Source organism: Anser anser, assembly GCF_964211835.1.
Source record: "Anser anser genome assembly, chromosome: 1".
Taxonomy (NCBI): Eukaryota; Metazoa; Chordata; class Aves; order Anseriformes; family Anatidae; genus Anser; species Anser anser.
Genome location: NC_139720.1, coordinates 991262 through 1014184, shown reverse-complemented (window position 1 = coordinate 1014184; position 22923 = coordinate 991262). Strand labels below are relative to the sequence as shown.

At 64.3% G+C, this 22923-nt stretch overlaps 1 protein-coding gene across 1 annotated transcript in view; it reads right to left on the bottom strand.

Moving 5' to 3' along the window:
• SND1 (staphylococcal nuclease and tudor domain containing 1) overlaps nucleotides 1-22923 on the bottom strand; it is a 118405-nt gene that overhangs the window by 81522 nt on the left and 13960 nt on the right. The window contains 1 exon segment of the mRNA XM_083819714.1: nucleotides 17878-17991. Coding sequence (XP_083675840.1) covers nucleotides 17878-17991 — 114 coding nt within the window.

Genomic DNA, 22923 nt, shown 5'->3' with positions numbered 1-22923 from the left:
CAGGCTGTGGTGGGAGGGCGGGCAGGAGGCTCAGGGAGCCCCGGCACATCGCTCACACAGCTTGTATGTGTGACGGCCCCGTCCCAAAGCTGCCCCGCGCCTGCTCCCCTCTCCGTGCCGGGCATCCCGGGGGTGTCCACGCTCCTCCCTGGTGCCCCAGCAGCCGCACGCAAATTCTGGGAGAAATTCAGAACTTCCCCATTTGCTACAGCAGTGACTACAAGAGGAGAGCAGAGCGGCCAGGTGCTGCACAAGGGTGCCATGGCGAGGCAGGCGGCAGCAGCACCGGCACGGCTCGCGGGGACGAGCGCCCCAGCACTGCCGAGCACACAAGGAGCCAAGCGAACCCAGAGTTTGGAGAGGAAGAGGAATGAAACCACACGGGTATAAAATGGGGAGGAATGGTGCCCACGCAGCCTCTGGCCCACACCAGAAGCCCCCAAAACCAGCAGCCCCCAACCCCGCACACCACGGGGCTCCCAGCACCAGCCACAGCAGGAACTGGAGGGGTCACCCCAGGGCTGAATCGTCCCCACTGCACCCAGGCGGGTGGCGAGCCCTCAGGTGGGTGTTGGAGCACCTCAGGCCGAGGAATGGCTCCAGCATCATTAGCAGGGTCCAAATAAAGGCAGCAAACCAAGCTACTTCTGAGCTGAACATCTATAGCAAAAAAAAAATAAAGAGAGAGGTCCCCATTTTAATTGCTTTCATTATCAAAACGGACTCCCCGCTGGAGCCTTGTAATTGGAAGCCTACCATTTTAACGAGGTTTGCATTCTGTCAGAGCGCACTGGCAGGGCGAGGAGAAGCAGCCCTGCTTCGGGATCCCCCAGCCCTGCAGCGGGTGCAGAAAGGCGCCCCCAGCGCCCCGGCACCCACCCAGCCATTCCCAGCCCACTGCGAGTACGCCTGCTGCCTCTCCATGGCACGGGCATGAGTGCAAGCAGAACGGGGTGATGCTGCCCTCTTCCTCCTCCTCTTCTCCCTCCTCCTCCTCCTCCCCAAAAGCCAGGCTGTGTAAGTGTCCATCGGCTGAAGCAACGCCAGAATTGCACGCGGACAGACACACATCCCTGCAGTGGCCGGAGAGCACCCTGGCACCGAGCCGTGGGTATCGCACCCGCAGCACGCGCGTGGGTCGAGCCACAGCTCCTGGCACAGCTCAGAACCGGGCTGAAGCCACGCACATCCCCGGTGCCAGACGTCCCCCTGCAAGCCGGTGTCCTTGGGGGCCAGCAAAGCCAGGGCAGGAGAGCGAGCAACCTGCAGAAAGCAGCTACCAGGAAGGGCAACGGCTCCATCCAGGCCTCTTCCCATAAAACCGATCCCGTGACCGTCCTCCGCCTCTCCCCTAAAACCCTTCAGCGCCCAGCCCAGTATTTATGGTGCTGCGAGGACGCTCTCTCCAGGGCTTTGGGTCTCCGCGCTCCCAGGGACTCTCCAGCAACCATCAATCTCCATCAAGCCTGAAAGCACTCGCTAAGCCCTTCGGGAGAGGCTCTGATTTACACCTTTTACCCCCTAATCCTGGGGGGTCTCCTCCTCTGCTACATCGCGATGAGAAGAGCGGGGGGAGCCCCTGCCTGCACACCACAGCCTCCGAGGGCGCAGGGCTTTCTGCTTTTCAGCCCAGAGGGGCGCACACCGACTGCCCAACGCCAAGGCTGGGGTGACATCCCCATCAGTCTGACCCACGGACACCGGGCACGGACAGACAGCCGCCCGCCGCCGTGCCGGAGCCGTGGGTCAGGAGCCCCGAGCCCCCCGGGGGCTGTTCACGCTCCTCTCCCCAGGCTAAGCCGTGAGCTTTGCTCCTCTCCAGAGGCAGCAGCAGCCGTTCAGGCCGGGAGCCCCCTGCACACAGCGTGACGGATTTCACCCCACGCTGGGAAAAAACAGCCAGGAACACAGCCCCTGCTCCACGAGGCACGGGCACAGCACCAGCACCAGCCCGGGAGCGCGCAGAGGCAGCAGGCGCAGCAGGACGCGGGGTTTTCTGCAGGGATTTCAGCCTCTGCAGGCAGCGCCTTCCGCCACGCGCACGCAGCTCCGCGGGGACCCTGACCTCGCTCCCCCTCGCCCTGCATCCCGCAGGGGACGTCGCCCTCGCCACCCCCGCCCCATGAGAGCCGCGCATCCTGCGGGCAGCACCGCGGTGTCCCGGGGCAAAAAGCAGGCACGTCACCAGCAGCTCCGGCTGCCCCGGGAAGCAGCCCCCCCGCCGGGCTCAAACCCGAGCAGGGGCGCAGCTGAGGCTGAGGCAGCCGCACTCCTGATTGCTTGCGAGAGCTGAGCGCTTATCTCCCCGCCGCCACTGTGCTCAGCGTCCCTAATTCCTCAAAAGCCGGCACAAAAGCACGTTTCTGTTCGCAGCCCGGGCTCCTGCAACCGCTCCGTGCCGCGGCCTCGCTCCTCGCCCGCAGCAGCGCGGTTCGGGAAGGGGAGCGGCAGCGCAGGGGCCGGAGCCGGTGGCAGGGTCCCCGCGCCCCTGCATCGCTGCGTCACGCGCCTGCTGCCATCGCCTCAGCAGCGGGCTCCAATTAATATCGCTCGTCTCGCCGGCCCCAGCTGCGGGTTGAGCAGGCGCCCTCCCGGGAGCTGGCTCTCCTGCAGCAGAGGGATGGGACGGATCCTGCCCCTGCAGCGCCGGGACGAGCCAGCTCCACCACGGGAACTCCTCCAAGCCCACAAGCACCTTCAGCACACCGAGGGTCCAGCGGCCACGGGGCAAGCACCGTGCCCCAGCCCAGCCGAGGGAAGGCTGCGAGCCCCCGGCGCCCCGCTCCCAGCCCCGCAGGCTGACGGCTGCGCTCAGCCGCAGCCCGGGGCTGCTCCGGGAATTGTGAGACGGTGGGGAGGGGACCCGGAGAGCCCCAGCCACGGGGAGCTCCTGCGTGAGCAGGATCCGGGTTAGCGAGGGCTGAGCTCCTGGGGCACACGTGTGCTCCGAGGGGGTGCCCGGGCAGCGCTGGGGACGAGGGGAGCGGGCAGCTCGGGGCCGTGGCGGAGCCTCCACGGGGAAATAACAGAGCCCCGCAGAGCAGCCGCGGGGCGCACGGAAACCACGTGCAATCGGTGCCCTCGCCAGCTCTCTCCCAGCGCAAAAATAAAAAGCAAAACCGCACAACTGCTTTGGCACAGAACTTCCCGGCGAGCACCGGCCCCCTCCCTGCTCCTCCACGTCCCCCGGGCGGCCACCCCGCCGCCCCCGGGACCCCCGGAGGCAGACCCCGGCGGCGAGGCTGCCAACAGCTAATGGAAGTTATTTATTAGGCGATTACCAACTTGGCTGTGCCTGCGCTGAATTAAGATAATTTGTAATTACGCGCAACGCTTTTAGAATACAGCATGCTTATGTTTTTAGTCACTTGTTTTATTAAATTAAACGCTCGGGCTAATTACAGGCATCCTTTGGATATCTCCCTCTCAACTATCGACACTCGGGGAGCCTGTCGCCAGCAGATAGCGTGTTTATTGCTCCGAGTGTGTTTGCTCACACAGGAACGTTCAGGGCTGTAATCAGCAACTATAAATTACATCGTTAAAAACGGGATCACCCTCTGCAAGGAAAGCCTCTGCTTAAACCCATCAGAATTCCTACGGAAAGTAATTTCTAAGCGACCGAAGTTTTTGTTTCATGAATATTGGAGGAGAATGGCTGCAGACGGGGGAGGTCTGCGAAATAACTCCCGAATTCGTGAATCTCCGCGCGGCCGCGGGAAGGAGCACCGCGCCGCGCGTGCGGCTGTCGCCATCTCCTCCAGCTGGGAAAACGGGGGAGCATCTTTATGTGCCAGTGGGAAACCCAGCGCCCCTTCCTCTCCTGTTGCGCAGGAACTAATCTGAAAAATCATCTGAGTACAAAATTGCGCATCAATGGGGAATTCATTAGCTGGTGGTGCTTTGGCAACTCGCACAGACAAAGAGCTACCTCTCCACGGACGAGGAGATAATGTCGTCGCTAATGAGGAAATTGAGATGTGTAAAAATACTCGGCAATTTCAGAAGGATTTTTTTTTTTAAATTTTAATTTTAACCACCACAATACTTGAGTTCTATTTTCAGCGAAGCCGTCTGCCCGCAGCCAGGCCAAGGGAGCAGCAGAAAGCACCTGACGCAGGATGCCCTCGGGTCACCCGCAGCCGGCCGCGTGTTCACGAGCACAAAGCGGGCACGGGGCTGGTGGGCAGCGCTGCCCAAACGTGGCCTGGCTCCCTGCACCCACAGCATCTCCCCAGCAAGGTTTTGTCCAAAATAACGCTGTTTCATTGGATTTTATGATTGACACCTGCTTGCCCTAATGCAGACCCTCGGAGGGCTCGTGTGACATTTAAAAAATATTTTTCCTCGGCGGGTTCAATGGCTCCTCCTTTCCAATTGCTTCTCTTTTGCCTGAAGCCTCAAGAGGCTCAAGGGGACCTGAGCCCCCCCCCGGTGCTGCCCCCAACAATCCCAGCTCCAGATGGCAGCAACAGGAGCGGGCAAAACCCATCCCCTGCGGCGCTCCAGCTCCGGCACCGCCGCGTTCACCCTGCGCCTCTCCACCTGCACCCATCGGGCAGCAGAGCCCTGCGCTGACACCGGGAATTAAACTTTCAACGGGTAGCTGGCAAGCCATGAGGTTGTCATCCTTTGGCATTCCCAGGCCATAAATTCTTCTCGTTTGAAGCAGGGAGATGGAGCGTGCCACCTGAGCCGCCCCTTCTCGCGACACCCCTGCGAGCCGCGCGGAGCAGCACGGCGGTGGGGCCAGGGGGGCTCGGATGCGACTTCCCGAGGATCCCCCTTGGGGATTCAAGGCCATGCAGACAAGTTGGGGCAAAAGAAAGAAAAAAGGGAACCCTGGTTCCTGCACAGAGCAGGAATAGCACCGGGTAGCACCGGGGCACTGCGGCGGTGCCTGCAGCTGGCCCCACAGAGGAAATGCACCCAAAGCACCGGGAGAGGCGCGGAGCAGCAGAGGAGCAGAAAAGATGGAAGTGCAGGGGTGGGAGGCACGGAGGAGACCAGAGAACAGCAACCAGCAGCAGGGCTCGGGGCTCGGTTTGCCACCCGCTAATCCCAGCTGCTGGGCTGCGAACGGAACGATTCGGGGCCGAAACCCTTCAGGCTGGCCCCATTTCACTAGGATGAAGATGAAGGGAACGCAGCTTGGGAAAGGCAGCAGAAAGCCTGGCTGGCCCTGCTTAGGATCGCAACAGCAAACTGCACCAGCCCCAGCATCACACCCGGTCCCCGGGGTCCCCAGGGCTTGGCTGCAGCAGCTGCGGACGAGTGCCGGGCCGGCAGCACGCCAGCACCGCCTGGGCAGCTCCTGGGGCTGCTCCTGTGTCCAGCACCACCGGGACCTGGGCTGGGCTGCGGCACGCTCGTGGCACGCTCATGGCACAAAGCCTGCAGCAAGGGGATGCCCGTGCCAAGCCGTGCTGCAATCCAGCCACAAGCAGGGAGCCACCTCGGAAAGGAGGTGGCTATGCAGGAGCAGCGGCACAGCACGGCACGGCACGGCACAGAGCAGCTCCAGGGCCAGCCCTGCCTGCAGACCGGGGCCGGGCTGTGCCCGCGGTGCAGCAGCCAAACCTCAGTCAGGGCAGGCGAGGCGCCAGCCCCGTCCCCGCTGCGCGCTCTCGCAGCTGGAGGAAGCCTTCAGGAAGGAGCAGGCTGCCAGGCCGCGCTAGCTCCGGGGCTTTGCACAGCGATCACATCCTGCACTGCCTTCCGAGCCAGAGGGAAACGATGAAATGGAGCTGGCGGTGCCGGGAAGAGGACTCCTGCCAGCCGGGGGAGGCAGCGCAGGGCAGCAGCAGCAGCACCCTCAGCGCCACCGGGCGCCCACGCTCCTGTGGCCACGCGGTCCCCACTGCACAGCGTGCAGGAAGGAGCACGGAAAAACAGCAGCTGGCAAAATCACCACACCGCGACGCTTTTCATCTGGAGGAAGGGACCAAAGCCCTGGCGTGCCATGGAGCACCCTGGATACCCCAAGTGGCCTCTGGCCCCGCACTGATGTGGAGTCTGGGACCAGCACCGGTCCCTCCTGGCAGCAGCGGAGGCTCCACCACGGCACAGGTCACCGAGGGTCCCTCCTGCCACCCTCTGTGCCCAAAGCACTTCAGGGATTCGCCCAACACGAGCCCCAGGCACCGACTTTGTTCCCACCCAGCCAATTGGAAACTCGTTAAAAAGTGCAAAACCCACTGAGGAGCAGCAGACTGGCTCCATAAACGCTCTCATCGGCACATAATGGGCCTTTTATGCTATTTTCCGACGGAAAAGTAATTTATCGTCCCCGGTCTCGCAGGGAAGTGATTCGATATGCTAATTGTCCCAACCGGCAGCACTGTGGGCGGCTCGCACGGCTGGCTGCGGGCGGAAGAGTAACTCTGCCCACGGGCGAGGCAGGGGGACAGACGGACACCCCGAGCGCTGGTGTTGGTGAGCACCCGCACCGCGGCATCACCCCAACGTATGGCGCACGTGCCACGACACACGGGGTTACCCCAGACCCTAATGCAGGAGGGACCGGGGACAATGCAGATCTTGCAAAATGGTGTTGAGGAGAGGCAATTTTAGGATACCCTTCAGATGCCAGGCAGGGAACCGGAGGGCACAGGCACACGCGGGGTTCCCCACGCCGTTCCCATGTCCCCAAGCTCCCCGGTGCGTCCCGCCAGCCCTGCTGCTCCTGCAGCTCCTCGAACCGCTCCCGGCTTCTCCCAGCACTGCAGGTGCTGCCGGTGCCGGAGCAGGACTGCTCGCAGCAGCCACGGAGCCACAGCCGCTGAACCTCAGAGCAAGCATCGTCTGAAAGTCATCACCAAGCGGCTCGGGGTGGCGCGGGCAGCGAGCCCAGAGCCCCCAGCGCCAATTAGCCGTTTGCTGATGACCTCTGGTGAGGATTAAACGTGCTGGAGGAGCAGGGCTGCCTCTGGGAGCAGGCGCTGCTGCAGGCACCGCGGAGCGATGCTGCGGGGCACCGAGGAAGGGCTCGTGCTGCGTTCTGGTCTCGAGCAGCATTTTGGCTGATCCAAGCACAAGGAGCGTGAAAATGCAGCTGTCGGTCTCAGAATGGGGCTGGTTCTGTAGCCAGGCATCGGGATGCTCGGCGAAGCCTGCTGGAAACGCTTCTGCTTCGTTTCAGCCTGGCCCTAAAAGCGGCCCCGAGGTGCCGGGGACTGGCTCTGCTCAAAGCCCAAGACCCAGGAACACTCTCGCAGGCTCCCTGCCTCGGGGCTGGCAGCCATGTCAGGATTTTACAAAACCTCCATTCTTTCCAAACCGTTAACCCGAATTTTCGATGATACTGCAAAACCCGACCGCTTCATCACAGCGCTGTCACTCGGCAGACTGCGCTGCCCCGGCCGTGGCGCTGAGCGCCCCTTTGGAGCACGGTGCAGGGGAGCATCCTCCTCCCACCGCATCCCCGCTCCCGGGGACTTCCACGTCTGCGTGCACCGTGTGTGAGCCGGTGAAGCTCAGCACGGTGCTGAGCCGCGCACCGAGCCGGCAGCCAGGCAGGGATGCATTTTAATTCACCCGCAACCCCACTCAGCCCGCTCCGCAGAAGTCAGCAGAAGACAAAGCCCTATTTAAGCACAACGTGCCGAAACTGCGTGTGACGGGGGAAAAGAATAGAAGCAAGGGAAAAGTAGGCCAGCAGAGCCCCGGCCAGGCGGGAGGCAAAAAGCTTTTAAGGACGGAGCTGGTGTCCCCTCTGCGTGGCCCAGGAGAGGGGACCCCACGAGCCACCACCACCGGGGCACGGGCAGCCCATCTCGGGGTGGCCACGGGCACCGCCTGCCCCGTTTCTCCACCACATGCCCCATCTCCTCTGCACTTTCATCTCATCCATCCCAGATTTCACAGGATCGCACTTGGGCAGCTCTGGCCAGGTTTAATTCTGGCACACGGTGGCTGCCGTGAGGCTGGGTCCGTGCTCAGAGCCTGCGGCAGAGGGGAAGGGGTGGGAGCTGCTCAGGGGAGAGCTTCCCCCCGCCCCGTGCTCTTACATCCTCCTTTTTCCCTTTCCCAGCACCTTTCCCAGAAGGGGAAGGGCACGCAGCTGTGCACCACAGGACGACGCAGGCAGGAGCACCCCTTACAACCCAGTGCTCCTCTGTACCCGCATGCAGCCTCTGCGCCAGGAACACGATTTGGGAGCCAGGTGCTGGCCGCGTGCTGCCTCGCACCGAGCGTGCCATGGGGGGAGCAGGGTCCTTGGAGCACCCCCAGCCCTCAGTCCCCGCAGTGTTCCGGGTGCTGAGCACGTCCCCTCCCCACTGCACCAGCTTTAAAATAGGTGGGCGCCGGGACCCACTCCCCTCCAGCACACGGCGTGCCGCTGGGCTGTTTCTTGGGGGCAAAATAAAAGAGAACGGTAAAATTGAGCCTGAGCTGGCAGAGCGGGTCAGGGCCGGGGGCAGGCAGAGCCTCCCCAAGGCAGGGCACGGCCACGCTTCTGCTGCCGGCTGGGGAGGCAGTGGCTTGCAGCGAGCGGCCCGTGCAGAGGGGGCTGCGGGCATTAGCAGGGCCCCTGCTCGCGGCAGGCTTCGTTCTGAGCACGTTGGGAAACGCCCAGCCACGAACAGAGATCTTCGCAGGCCGGTGCTGATGGCAGGGGCCAAAGCTTTGAGCAGCACCGCACAGCCGGAGAGGGGTGGGCAAACAGCAAAATGCGGCGGTGCTGGGGGCACCGAGCTCTCCATGCCAGCCACCGTCCCCTCTGCAGGGACGGGGGCGCCTTCGCCATCCTTCGGGCTGGAGGTTGAAGAGCTGAGATAAGGCAGCAGGCGCGTGCGCCGAGCTGCAAAGACGACATCGGCTCTGAGGCAGCGCCTCCGAGCGCGCCCACGTGCCGGCACTGCCCCGTGGCGCGCGCCCCGGTACCCCCCAGCAGGGTGGGGGCAAGCCCAGAGATGCGGCAGGGCCAGGGGCGATGCTGGGAACTCGCGGGGCACCGCAGAGTCACTGCTGGCAGGGACAGCTCTGACAGCCGCCCGGATGGAGCAGAGAGTCCCGAAGCCATCCGCTGCTGGGAAAAAAAAACGAGCGGCTTTTGCAGAGGCAGGTCGGTCGCATACCTAAAATCACGGGCTCAAGTTTCCCGAGGCACAAGGGTGCTGTTGCTAGGCAGGACGTTAATTGCACAGTTCAGCAACGTGGCAGAATTGCACAGCTCCTCTCTAATTTAGTGCAATTTAACCATCAATGGAGGATTCACAGCGGCTTCCTGATGAGATCAAAAGGTCAAAGCTTCATCCACCCATCAGCAATTCCGTGCTCACCCGCCAGACTGAGAGGCATTTGCCACCGCCACAGCACTCCGTCAGCCCCAGCCACCCCAAGAAGCCGGGGCGAGGCGTGCAGGATGGCCGGGTCCGAGGCTCGTGCGCTGCAAGCCCCGCAGTCCCCAAGGCTCGCCAAGTGGTGCGGCACCGGCTCCTCGAGCCTGGAGAGCACGCGGTGCAGCCCCATGGGGGTCACCTGCCTCGATGCAAGCTGGCAGCTGCCGGGATCCTCCTCGGAGCATCGGTGTCAGAGCACCAGGCGCTTCTGCTGGGTCGGAAGAGTGACAACGCTTAAACGTACGGCGTTGGGGAAGCGTTTTCGCACAGCCCAATCTTCGGGGCGTATTACTTACACGGCATCAATGAGACCGAGCACTTAAGTGCTGCCGCGATTCGCACAACATATGGTGTGGAGACGCTTCTTCCTCCCGGCGATGCGCCCTGGAGCTGTGCGCTGTGCTTTGCCTGGGGCAGGGAGCCTGTCCCCCCCCCCCGGGAGCCCGTGCCCCTGGAGCCCGTCTCCCCCAGCCAGCGCCAGCCACGGGCCCGGGGGCTGGCCGGGTGCCTGCAGACCTCAGGCGCTCCGCTTCTTTTCTTTTTGCTTCTTTTCTTTTCGGTTCTTTTCTTTTCGCTTTTTTTCGCTTGGCTTTGCTCTGTAATCCGCGAGCAATTTACCGGGACGCCAGAGGCGCTAATCCCCAGGGGAACCCAGCTGTGCCAGCTCACTCACATGAACCCACCTCGGATCAGGACCCATGCCTGGCCGCGGCACAGCCCCGAGAGCCAGGCTCTCCTCGTGCCGTCACGTGGCCGCACGTAGCCGGGGTGAAAAACCCGCCTGAGGTGAAGCAGCGTGACCTCGCGGGGCTCCAGCCTGCTCCCCTCTGCAGGTGCAGAGAGGTTAGGACGAGGTGCCCGAGACACAACAGCGGGAGAAGGGAGAACAGCGCGGCCGGGGCTGCCAGAACACCCGCACACGGCTCAGGGAGGCTCTGACCGTACCGGAGCGCCCGCTGCGGTGATCGCCCCCCGTCCACGGCACCCTGAGCTGCCGGGAGCCGGCTCCTGGCAAGCCGAAGCCGCAGACCACGTGCCAGGCAATCGCCTTCCAACAGTGGGAAGACTTGGGGGAAGGGAGAGAAGAACTGCTGAGAGAGATGCAAGCTAATCATTTTTACACTAGAAGGAGCATGCTACCCGGAGGGCAAAAAGCAGGTTGCGAGAACGTGCTGACTTCATGCGTCTTCGCCCTGGAAGCTATTGCAGCCCCTATTAAATATTGATCAGGGAACTCCAGTGCCCCCACTTTCTGCTCCCGCCTCTCCTTAGCTGCAGCTCTCCTCTGCCAATATTTAGAATACATGAGGGCCATATGCCCGAGCACTTAGCATTTTACGCTGCACTGCTCCGCTGGCGAAGCCGCGCTCGCCGCGCGTCCCATCCATGCCCGCAATCAGTTCTGTTACACGATACATGGATGAGTTACTGTGATCCTTGTAGCTGTAATTTAGCGGAGATGAGACACTGATGAGTTCGTGGTTTTGTTTCTCATTAATCTTTTATGCTCGTTGAGTGCGGTGCGCTTTTCGTAGTACAAGCCCTGCTCGACAAACAGGGAAACAAGGCTGTCTCCGCAGGCGGACCCCGCTGCCGCGGGAGGCCGTCCCTCGCCGCCGGGCAGGGCGCGCGGCGGCTGCGGCAGCCTCGGATTCACCTCCAGGCGCAGTGACCCCAGCCCAGTGCCGCTCGCAGGCGCTGAGCTGCAGAGGACGGGGGACGTCCTCACCGCACCTCCTGCGGGTGACGGTGTCAGGCTGGAGGTCCCGGGGAGCGCGGTGGAGCTGGGGACCCGCAGGCTCCTCCAAGGCTCGCTGCGCTGAGCCGCCCTCCTCGGTTAGTGGAAGGAGGGAGGCGCCGAGAGCGGCCCAAAGCAACGGGAGAAGCCAGGAGACAGACGTTAAGCAAAGGGAACGAGGGATGGAAAGCCCTCAAGCTCGGGGCAGCCTGGATGCCCCGGGGACAGACAGCAGGGGGGCGCTTGGTGCCAGAGACCGGCAGCAAGGCGCCGGGCAGGGAGGGGACATGGACAGCGTCAGCCCAGCCTTGCCGCCGCTGCCCTACGAGCGTCCAGAAGGGGAAAGCCCACGCACAACCCATCTCACCACAGCCTGGGCGCATCCCAGCACAGCTCCTGTGCCCCAGCCCAGCGCTGGAGGGGCAGGGGGGCCGCCTGGTGCCCCCCACCGGGGTCACGCCGCCCGCCAAGCCGCACGCAGCCCCTCCAGGAGGGCTGGCTGCAGAGAGCATCGGGCAGGCAGCTGCAAACCGCGGCCGAGCAGCCGCAGCGCGCGGAGCCATGTCCTGGACAGCCTGACCTGACCAAGGGGCGCAGCACTGTGGGACAAAGCTCCTTTCTGGGGGCAAAACAGCTAAAAACAGGCGTGATGTGACCCCTCCTGAACAGCTTGCTTCCAAATTTTAAAAGGGGTCATAAATCCAGCTCCAACAGAGCCCGAACCAGCAGCCCGAGGGGTGCGGGCTTCTCCTGGCCCCGAGATCCATCTCCTGCCTGTCCAGGGCGACGTGGACGTCAGCGGCTCCGGCTGTGCTGGAGGCGGCCGGCAGCAAGCTGGGCAGCTCGCTCTTACAAAGCACTTCCAGCCTCTCATAAATATCTTGGCAATCAGCAAGTGACAGGGAAAGGAGCAGAGAGAAAGCACCGCAGTTCAATGGGGTTTGAGTAAAATATTACTCTTTCTAAAATCTGCTGGAGCGTGGGAGAGACTGAGCGATAAAGGAGGGGGTGCGGGGACTCGGCGATCCCCGCGGGGACTCGGCACCGACCCTGACAGCCGCCCCGGCGTCCCGCAGACGGGCTCTGCCCTCACCCGGGGTCCGCTTTCCATCGGGAGGTGGCGGAGCCGGGGCGGAGGTCACGGCGCCGAGCCGCAGAGGCCAGGTTGGACAAGAGATTCCGGGCACAGGGAAACCTCGTCAGGGCTCCAACAGCGGCACCTCCGGGAGCCGCCTGGTTGCAGTCCAGGTCCCTGCCCCAGCGCCGACCTCCGGCGTCCTTGCTCTCTGCAGGGGACTCGCCGTGCCCGGCTGGGCAGAGGGACAGGGCCACGTGCGCTGCGCACAGCATCCTGCCCCCGCGGCTTCCATCCCTGCGCTCTTCTCACCTTGAGCAGCGAGGAGAGGGGACTGCCTGCCCGCTGAAGCAGCGAGCCAGCCCCGGTGCCAGCTCTGGGCTAGGAGCCCGGCCAGCGCCCGCGGCGGGGGCTTCCCACGGATGCTGCGCGCGGCAGCGATGCTCTCGGCGGGAGGGAGGCGCCGAGCAAGCACCCAGCTGCAGCTCCCTGTTGCAGGGCGTCCCAGTTTCGCCTCCGACAGCCTAACGCCAGGTAGGGGAAGGCACACGGCCAGTGGGTGGGGGCTGCTGGGCACCAGTCCCCGGGGAACGGTGGGAACTGGGATTCTATGGGGTAGGGGAGCAGTGGATGTACCGTGCCCCCATGCGCTCACCGGGACGGGCAGGAACGGTGCCTGCCTCTCTCAGACAAGTGGAGATGCTGAGACCCCCAAGCAGGTTAGGCCTGATGGCGCTGGGGCTCTGCCATCACACGCAGGCTCCCCCTTCCTCTGATCCCGCTAATCCCTGGCTGCGAGTCCTCCCGCCGGCAGGGACCTCGTGGTGGGTCCCCGGGGATGCGTGGGGCCGTCTCAGCCAAAAGTTCCCTGCTCTATCAGCAGCCTAAGGAAAAAAACCCAGCCCCAAATCCATCTGTTTTTTACCTCTGAAGCCATTTCCAGCTTCCCTACGCTTCCAGCTTCTGACTGCTTTGTGGGAGTGACGGTTCCCCTAAGCTTGCCTGGCGCGGTGACGGCCGCCAAGGCGCACGTCGAGCTTGCAGTTAGCGGCCACCGTGCCAGGAAAGCTCCGAGCAGGCACGAGCTCTTGCAGCAGCTGCCCTGGAGGCACGGCTGGGGGCTGCGGGGGCTGGCAGAGCCTGGGGCTGAGGAACGGGCACAGCAGCATCCTGCGCCCAGGGCGAACAAGGCAAGCCAGGCAGCCTTGGCTTGCGATGCTCACAAAATCCAGCCCGGCTCCATCCGGGCAGCCCTTGAAGAACTCCCTCCCGGTCGCAGCCCCAGCCCCTGCCGCCCCGGCAGCCTTATCTGCGCGGCGCAGGCGGCAGCAGGGATCTTCCCCAGGTGCTGGGGACGCGGCGCAGGCAGCAGAGGAGCGGGGACGTCCCCACTGCTGCTCCCGCTCCCCTTCCTCCGCCTCCCTCCAGCTCTGGAGCCAGGCAGGGGCAGCGTGGCCCTGGCAGCCCTCGTGTCCTGCACCGCTCCCGCCAGGAGGCACCGGCCCCGTTCAGGCCCCCAGGCACCGCCCGCAGGGCCGCTTCCCTGCGCTTTTTTCCTCCTCGAGCCAGGGCCCGTGCCTGATTCCCCCGCTCCAAGAGTTCTACCAATTAAGATATCAATTTAGATAAATCGTGGGATCGGAGCAGATTTGTAGTGCTGTTGCATCAATTGAGCAAATACAGCTTGCTAGAACACAGAGCTGCTAACAAGCTTCTGTAATTTAGCTGTCCAAGGGAATGAACTTCTGATTAAAAAAGCTCAGCCGAAATCAAGTTCCTCCTGAGCACTGCGCACGGTGCCGTGGACGGGAGCTGCCGAAAGGAGCCCGAGAGGGTCCCAGCCCTGGGGCCAGCCGCACGCTCACCAACCCCAGCACTGGGCTCCGCTCCAGCTGCCTGGACAGACCCGTCACCAGGACGGACGGACAGACCACAAAACCTTCCAACGGGCTGAGTAGTGCAGGACACCGAGGTGACGGGCACCAGCCGCAGCAATGGGAGAGGCTTCCCTGCACCCCGAGGTGCCCTGCTCGCCCCAGAGGTGCTCAGAGGGTGCCCAAAGAGCACCCCATGCTCCGAGCCCACCATCTGGGGCTCAGCCCTGAAGCCGGGTCCTGCCTCGAGCTCCGACCCGGCGTATCCCTAAGCTGATGAAGGGGAAGGATCGCTGTGAACACCCAGCCCTTGATGCTGCCCACCAGCACGTGCTGCCCCGAATGGCACACCAGCCAGCCCAGCTGCCGCTCGCCGCGGGAAGGAGCCGCGTCGCGTCCCGCTCCGGACCCTGGGATCGTCCCCGTGCTGCCGCAGCACTGGCACCACACCTGCAGACCCAGCACCTGGGCAGCGGTGGGAGATGCATCTTCATCTGAATACATTACGTTCCTCGACAGAGACAAGCAATAGAGATATTAAATGCTATCAGCTCCCGCGCTCAGGATTCATTTCGCGCTGGGTGATGAAGGCGGAAGATGAAAGGCTGTAGGATTTTATTACATTGAATTTTCAGTTTGTCATTTCCCATCCACTCGATCAGGTGCCTAGGGACCAATTTGCATTCTGTGCGATGGAGACGGATCTCCCCAGCGGAGCCGCGCTAGCTACTTGCTGCCTACTACGGGTTGCACGTATCCGGACCCAGGGCAGGGACGGGGCTGCAAAGAGCCCAGGTGAGCTGCAACGGGGCCGCACGAGGACAACGCCAGCAGCTCTGCCACGAGCTGCCAGACCCACGCTGGGCACTCGTGCAGTCCTTGCAAAACAACCTGAAATCAGCCCAAAACATGCGTGCGTGCACTCTGAGCTCAGGCTCCTCCTTCACAAGGGAAGCCGGGATGGGGTCTGCGACACCAGAAGCGCCCCGCGCCCCACCTGCACGGAGCCGTGCTGGCACCGTGTGCCAGCCCCCAAAGCACGGCACACAAGCCCAGCACCTGCTTAGTGGAGGTGGAGAGGGGTGCAAATACCCCAGTAAGGGCCGGGCCTGGTTGGCCAGGGCTGCTCTGGTTTGCTTTTTAAATTCTAAAGGGAAATCTGGAAGGGGAGGGGGGCAAACATTTCACCGATGGCATTCACAGGTCATTAAACAGAGCCGGAGATGAAAATGCAGGAGGACCTAAAGAGGGATGAGAACGAAAAAGACAGAAATGAGGTTTAACAGAGCCACCCACGAGCCAGCGTGGCAGGAGGCGCTCCCCGCAGGGCACGGCAGCAGCCTCGGGCAGCCCAGCACAGCGCGGGGAGCACGGCAGCACGAGAGGGGCCTGGTGCCCTCCTGGGGGGGGCTGCCCGAGCAAGGGGGGCAGGCAAAGACACGCTGCAAGGATGCTCTCTGGGCACGGGGCAGCTCCTCTGCCAACCACCTTCAGAGAAAGGGGCCCAGGAGCTGCAGTGCCACGGCTCAGCCCCCCCGGGGACGCGCTCTGAAGCCGCCAGCGCAGGAGGGGGACGTGCGGGGACACAACGCGGGCAGCGGGGTGCCGCACGGCCTGGGGTTACGCTGGCACCGCCGCCCTCGTAGCGCTGCACGATTACACACGGTGTGGGGGTTTGGCTGCAGGATGCCGGCACCTGCAATCTCAGGACGCTGTTTAAAGATGCAGCTGCTTCCAAATGCCCCACCGCTTCCACCGGACGAGCTTCTCGAAGCAGAAGCCAGCAGCAGGTGAGTGGGTTCGGGGCGGCGCGGCATCGGCAGCGGGCTGGTGGCCCAGCCCCAGCCACTGCTCAGGCCGCTGCTGCAGGGATGCAGCGGGCAGAAAGTGGCCAAATTCAGGGCAGAAGGGGTCGGGAGCCCCCCAGAGCCCACGTTCTGGGCACCCCCGGGGTACGCCTGTCCAACATGGTGGGGCCGGTGACGAGCCCGGCAGGCACGGAGAACGCGACTGCCCGTGCTGTGGGGACACCGCTCCAAAAGGAGCAACGCTTCCACGAGCGGAGTGGGCGGCGGGGAGCCTTTCTGCAGTCTCCTTGGAGACCGCAACCACTGCAAATGATCCACGCTCCCCCCGCGGCACGGCCGCTCCGGGGCAGCCCCCCCCGCCGGCACCGGTGCCCGGCCCCGCGCCCTCCCCGCCGTGCAGCGCGCCGCATCTCCGGTCCACCCAGCTCTGACGCCAAAGGAACAGCAGGAGGAACGGGCTAATCTGGGAAGTTATTCATAATTCAGTGTGTACAAAACAAGGCAGCAGCCGAGGAGGCAGGAATTTCCAAATTACGGTTCCCACAGCAACCCGAGCTCGGTCCCCGCAGCCGTGCGCGGCTCCACGCGCTCGGGGGCTCCCGGCGCCGCTGCGGCGCGCGCACGGCCACGCAAAACGCCACGTTGTGCGCGAGCCGGTGCTGCGTGGGGAGAAACAGCCCTGGAAAAGGCAGCTTTCACGCAATCCTGCACGAAGGCCGGCTTCCTGCTCCCAGCTGGAAACCCCTCCTCTCGCTCGCGGGCAGGAGCAGCCCTCGCCATCTCGGGAGGCGCGGGATGACGGGGACGGTTCCGCTACAAGCGAGGCAGGCACCCGGTGGGCAGCTCAGCACCTCGTGAGCGCATCCACCGCTGGAGGGGGGGGGATGGAAAAAGCAGCCAGCAGGAAAATCCCAGCCCCACGGGGCTCTTGGAGCGGTTCAGAGCCAGCGCCACCAGGCAGCACCTGGCTCCTGTCCCTGCGCGACGGGTGCCAGCCCCGCCAGCGGGTGCCCCCGGCCCCTCTGCCGACCTTTCTGGAGGGAGACAGCGGAGATGAAACCAACGCCCTGGCTCGTGTCCCGGCACACGCGCGTGATGCACAGCGCCAGGAGCGCGGTTACGCAGAGGCTCAGCGTGTGGCCAAAGTGTACAAATGGCAAGGGTTATCTGGGGCACTTACAGTCCTGTCGTTCGCTTACAGGACACGGAAACCCAGCGCAGAGCAGACCGAGGCACGCACAAGCAACGCAGCATTTCTGAATTTCTGCATTTCTGCATCAGCTCCTGGCGCTTTGGGGCCAGGCTGCACGGGGACCCCAGCCCTGCCGCCTGTCACGGGACGCCAGCAGCTCTTATTTTCCCCCACACAAGCACTAACACGGCCCCGTGCAGAGCTCCCTCCAACACCGTGGTGCCGCAGACAGCGGCCGAGCACTCGCTGAAGGGCAGGGAGGACAAGGAAAACCAAAGAGGGGTTGGCGCACCACCTCCAGCAGCCCACAGGCTCCTGCTTCGCCCCCTGGCAATGGGCAAACAGCAGGGGAGGGGGATAGGGACGGCCACTGCGACGTGCAAGCCCCTGCCCAACGCCCAGGGCTGGGGGAGACCCCCAAGGACACAGCAAGGGACACGACCCTTGGGGACAAGTCATCCACCCCATCCTCCAGCACGTTCCCAAGCAGCCCCCACAGCCCGACCTCAACGGCCCGGTGCAGGCATCAGGGCACGGCCGGAGGACACGGCTCTCCCACCTCCAGAAGTGCCAGGAAGCACCGGGTGCCACGGCACAGGCTCCCGTGAGGCCAAGGAGGGGAAACCGAGGCAGGGCATGGGGCAGACTGACGTCTCCCTGCACCAGGCAGGGCACGCAAACTCCCCAAGGGTTCCCGCAACCCTCGAGAGGGGGCTCCCCTCAGGAGAGGGGACAGCGCTGAGCAGAAGCTCGCAGGGAGGGGAATCCACCTGGGGACGGCCACAGACACTGGTGACGCTGCCGCAGACGCCCCCTCCCGCCCTGCTGCCACCTCCCCACGGTCACCTGAGTGCTGTCCCCCTCCAGCCGGGGGGGTCGGATGCTGGACAGATGAATGGTTTTGTGGTCCCCGGAGTTCAGCTTCACCACGATGGCGTCGGCGTTCAGCACCTGCATCACCTGGGGAGGGAGAGAGCGCAGCGGTGAGCGGCGTCCCTGCGGGCAGCACGACACGCAGGGCACCCCGACCCCGAACAGCACCGGCACGGGGCACGTTCCCGATCCACCCCAGCTCCAGGGGCTGCCATCCAGCACGGGAGGAGCAGCTCTGAGCCTTGCCTGGGTGCCCAGGGCTCACCGGGGCAAACAGCTCGCCAACACGTCCACCATCCTGCTCTCCAAGCCTGGCGAGCTCAGCACCAGTCAGAGCCCCACAGTATTCCCCCCTGACACCACGGCACACAGGCGCACTGATCTACCACGGACGATTAGCAAGGCGATGCCCACTTCCCTCTCAAGTGATGGGACCTTTGCTTTACGTATGGGCAGAGGGGCCCCTGCACGCGTGGTGCCAGCAGCGGTGCCGCTGGAGCAGACAGGGCACGACTGCGGGTTAGCTGAGGAGCAGGAGGAAGAGCAACGAGGGAACGGAGGAGCCCTGCAGACTCCTCACAGCCTTGGAGATACATACATATACACATATATATATTTCACATGAGAAGTTTCTCTTGCTGCAAGCGTTGCTCCCAACAAGGTTTCCAATTTCCCAGAGCTGCGCCAGGCAGCGCGGGCAGGCACCGCTCACCTCCGCGGTGCCCCGCGGCACAGGGGAGGAACGGCAGCCCCCGAAGCACAGCATCCGATGGCACGGTGCCACCGTGAGCCCTGAGACCAGGGGACAAGGTGGGGTCCATCCTGCGGGGGGTCCCACGGGGCCGCAGGGAGCGAACCTCGCAGAAGGCTCGGGTGCGTGCATCAGTCCCGGGACCAGAGGGCAGCGAGCGCAAGCACAGACCTCGCGGCTCAGCCGGTGGCTCTGCGCGCACCCAGGGAGCAAATTAATGCGAGCAACTGGTGGCAAGGGCAGGCAGGACCGTGCAAGCAGGCGGAGGGGGCAGGAGGCTCCCAGCTTGCTGTTGTGATCTTCTCGGTTTTCATGAACCACCGCTCCCCAGCCTGGACCATGAGCATCTCCACGAGCAGAACAAGGCACCTGGGCGCTCCCACCGCCACCATCAGCCTAGCGGGACCCACAGAAACTCTCCCTGAGCACGTGCTGGTACCAGCGAGGCTCACCCATGCCCTGCGTGCCCGTCCCAGACACCCCAGACCCGTGGCCAGAGCCGGCAGGGAGCTCAGAAGGGACCGGCCTTTTCCCGCTTGCAGCGCTTTTTGCCCCAGCAGGCACGTCAGTCCCTCCCCATGTGCTTAGTCAAAGGGATAACAGGATTATAGGAATTAGAATTAAAACAGACACTCAGGATTTCCAGGGCTCCTCGGCACAGCAAAGCCCTCCGGGGGACATCCCTGCCCCCAGCCTCCGCCTCTCCAGGGAGGCAGATCCTGAGGTTTTGCAGGCAGAGCTGAGCCCACGGCAGTTTGCATGCGGAACGGAGTAATCGCATCTCATGCTTCAGGGCATTCGGGGGTCGGGAAGGGGCCCCAGCCTCGCTGCCCCGGTTACACCGGGCTGGGGAAGGGCCCCAGCCTCCCCCCCCCCCCCCCCCGCGTTACGTGCTTGCTCCTTCCAGAAAGCAGGACGGGAGATGCAGCTGCAGCGGGGGAGCTGCAGGGCAGATTTGGGGACAAACCCCCTGCTGTAGCACACCTCCATCACGCGCGGCAGCGCAGGGAGCAGCGGTCAGGTCACGTCTGGTCTGCGGCACCATGGGGGCTCCCCGTAAGGGCAGGGCGAGCTGGGTGACCCCACACGGGTGCTCCCCGAGCTGCTCTGCACGGTGGCGTCCCCTCTCCGTGGGCATCGGTTCACAGAGCGAGGGCAGGCCTCTCCCCTCCATCTGGGGATGGCCGCTCCTGCCCCTGCCCCAAGACCCCGCGCCCGCAGCCCCCGCCGGGCCGAGGAGATTGGCAGCAAAACCCCGAGGCTCAGCACAGCTCAGGCACGGGGCCATTTTTCTTGCTCACAATTCCTCAGCTCGCTGTGGACAGCTTCCTTTATCCAATATTTATTGTGGCTTCACCTGCCTCAGAAAGGCACTTTGATAAACGGATTGAAAGGATTTCTTTTTTTTTTTTCTTTAAATCTCCGCAGCTGCTGCTCGAGGAGCCTGCGTGCCGCGGTGCCGCTCCCCCCCCGACCCAGCCTTCCCCCAGCGGGGCCGGGGGCACCTCGCCGAGCCCGGGCATCCTCCTCCCCTCGCCCCTCCACCTGCACACGAAGGTGAGGGCAGCAGGCAGTGACTATTTTTCACACGACAAGTTTCTCTCGCTGCAAGCGCTGCTCCCAACAAGGTTTCCAATTTTCCAAGCCAGAGCCTCGCAACAAGCGAGAGCTGCGTCCAGCCGAGAGGCTGCTCCCCGGGCAGGGACCGGCCCCGACCCGGCTGCTGGGGGGCACCGCGGGGGCGAGGAGGCTGCACAGGGCACCCCTTGGGGACCCCCAGGACGGGGAGAGGCCGGCCTCCGAAGCGCTGCTGCCTCCTCCTTCCACCGCTTGGCCCTGGCTGCATGCCGGGGAACAGAGGAGCCCATTCACGGCTCTCCCAGCTGCCGCGGGGCCACGCAGGAGCCTGGCAGGGCCCCAGGGCTGCCCACGGAGGCTGCTGCGCTCCCCTCCCCGCGCTAACGAGGGCAGCTCGTTATGGCAGCGCTCCTGGGAGAGGGCTCGGGGACAGGCCATGGGGCAGGGGCTGTCCCCACAGCGGGGGGGGGGACCGCTGCTCCGTGCCCACGCGCTGAGTTCGTGAGATGGGCACGGTGATTTTTTGGGGAGCCAGAGCCCTGCATGCCCACCACCATCCCCTTACCCCCTACCCTGGTTCCCCAAATGGGGAACGGCTCTTGGAGAGGTTTTGGCGTGCTTTTGCAATCAACTCCAGGAGGAGAGCAACTCCCCAGACTTGCTTTGGCAGATTCTGCCGAGATTTGAGATGATTTGGCCATGATAAACGGTCTAAGCGGTTTGGAAAGGGGAAAAAAAATAAAATAAAATCCACAACGCTGGGAGCTCATCCGCAACCGCTTTCCCCATTTTTCTCCATTTTGCAGAACGGCTGGAGCCGACCCACAGCGCAAGGCAGGGCACGACGCGCGCAGCCAGCCTGGCTGGGGCCCCCCGAGCTCCCCGTGCAGTCCCCGAGGGATGCCCGGGGTCACCGCGCACAGCCCCCAGCCGGGCGCACGGGGGGACACACGGTGACAGCTCCCCGGGCACCCAGGGCCCCAGGCGAGCGCTGCTGCCGTCCCTCTGCTCTTCCTCAGCGTCCCCAGCCCCTCGCTGGCAGGGAGCTGATCCTGCCCCGCGGGGTGCAGAGGGGGCAGAGCCCTCCCCGAGCCCTCACAGCCCCGGGAGCCGCAGAGAAAGAGAGAAAGCTGTGCCGCAAACTGCTTTTGGCACGGCCTAGCTGCAAGCGTGATGCGTTCAGCTCCAAGCAACGCTGCCCCAAATTCTTGGGTGCTCTAAGACAAGCTGACGTAGGAAATTCTGAAGAAAGCCTCCCGTCTCTTCGCATTTTTATCCCACCTCTTTTCTTCTCGCCACTCGCTCCACCGTTTATAGGCAGCGAGTCCACAGCTGGGACCGAGACTTCGCCCCTGCCCGAACCAAGCCCTCCGCTCACAACACCAGCCCTCGTTCCAAACCACAGCCCAACGCCATGGCAGCAGGACCCAAAAACCAGCCGCAGCTGCTTTGCGCCCACTGCTCAGCACCACGGGGGCAGGTTGGGACCTTCCCCTCCCGCCCGCCGCCCCCCAGGAGCGGGCGAGTCGCTTCTGCCACCACAGCTTGGCCACCCGAAGCCCCTCACCCACCACCTCCGCGGTGCGAGGCTGCACCCCACAGAGCCCCCTGGGCACTGTGAGGACTGATGGGCGTTTACGGCCCCTTGCGCGCGGCACCCCGGGCTACGAGGATTGATGGGTGTTTATGGCCCCTTGCGTGCGGCACCGGGCGCGCGCCCAAGTCGCGTTTAAGCTCCTGCGCTTCCGAGCGCGCAGGCATTTGTCCTGATTTTCCCTGTCACTTGCAATTCTCGGGGAGGGAAAAGGACCAAAAATTGACACTGCAAAAACGACATCGCCCAGGGGGGCTCTGGCTGACTGCTCCCTAAATGCTGATTTGCGCGTTCCTGCATCAGAAGCAGTTTTTAAGCACAGGCAGAGACTTTCTGCTGCTGGGAAGCAGGGGGCACGACGCGGTGTTCGGGGCCCCTCCTGCGGAGCGAGCGCAGCCCAACTGCACCAGAGCCGTGCTCCCGGGGGGGAACGCATCCCCTCCCCCTAGGGCTGCATAAAGCTGGGGGGGCGAGCAGGGGGCTCAAGGGGCCGTGCCCAGGACTGGGGGCAACCCTGGGTGCCCCGCTCCCAGAGACGGGGTGCCCGCTTGGGATGCACCCTGCGCTTCGCCCATCCTAGCCCAGGGAGAGGGCTCGGACCCCCAGGTGGGATGCACTGCCCCCCCCCACGCCGCCCCCAGGGACGGGGGCGCCCCCAGGGACGGGGGCACCCCCACACCCCCAGCATCTTCGCCGCTTTGCCCCACAGCGGTGCCCAGGGGCTCGGGACGAGAGCCCTGCCTGCTGCAGCTCCCCGGCAGCGCCCCAGCTCGCACGCGAGAGCTGCTCGACAAAATGACGGGCGTCTTGGAAATGCCAGGAGCATCCATCCGCCCCCTCCGCAAGCTGCTGAGCAAAGCATGACTAATGCCCCCCGCGTCTGGTCCTGGCGCGGGCTGCGTCTGCAGCCTCTGCCAGCGCAGGATCGCGCTGCGGGGCCGCCAGCGCCGACACACGGCGCTCCCCTGCCCTGCACGGGGCGCCGGGCGCTCACCATCACGGCGGCACCTGGGCAGGGGTCCCCCCCCCCCCGTGCCTCTCCTCCCTGCCAGGGGCTCTCACCGCCGTGCTCCGGGAGGGGTCTCGCAGCTCCGGC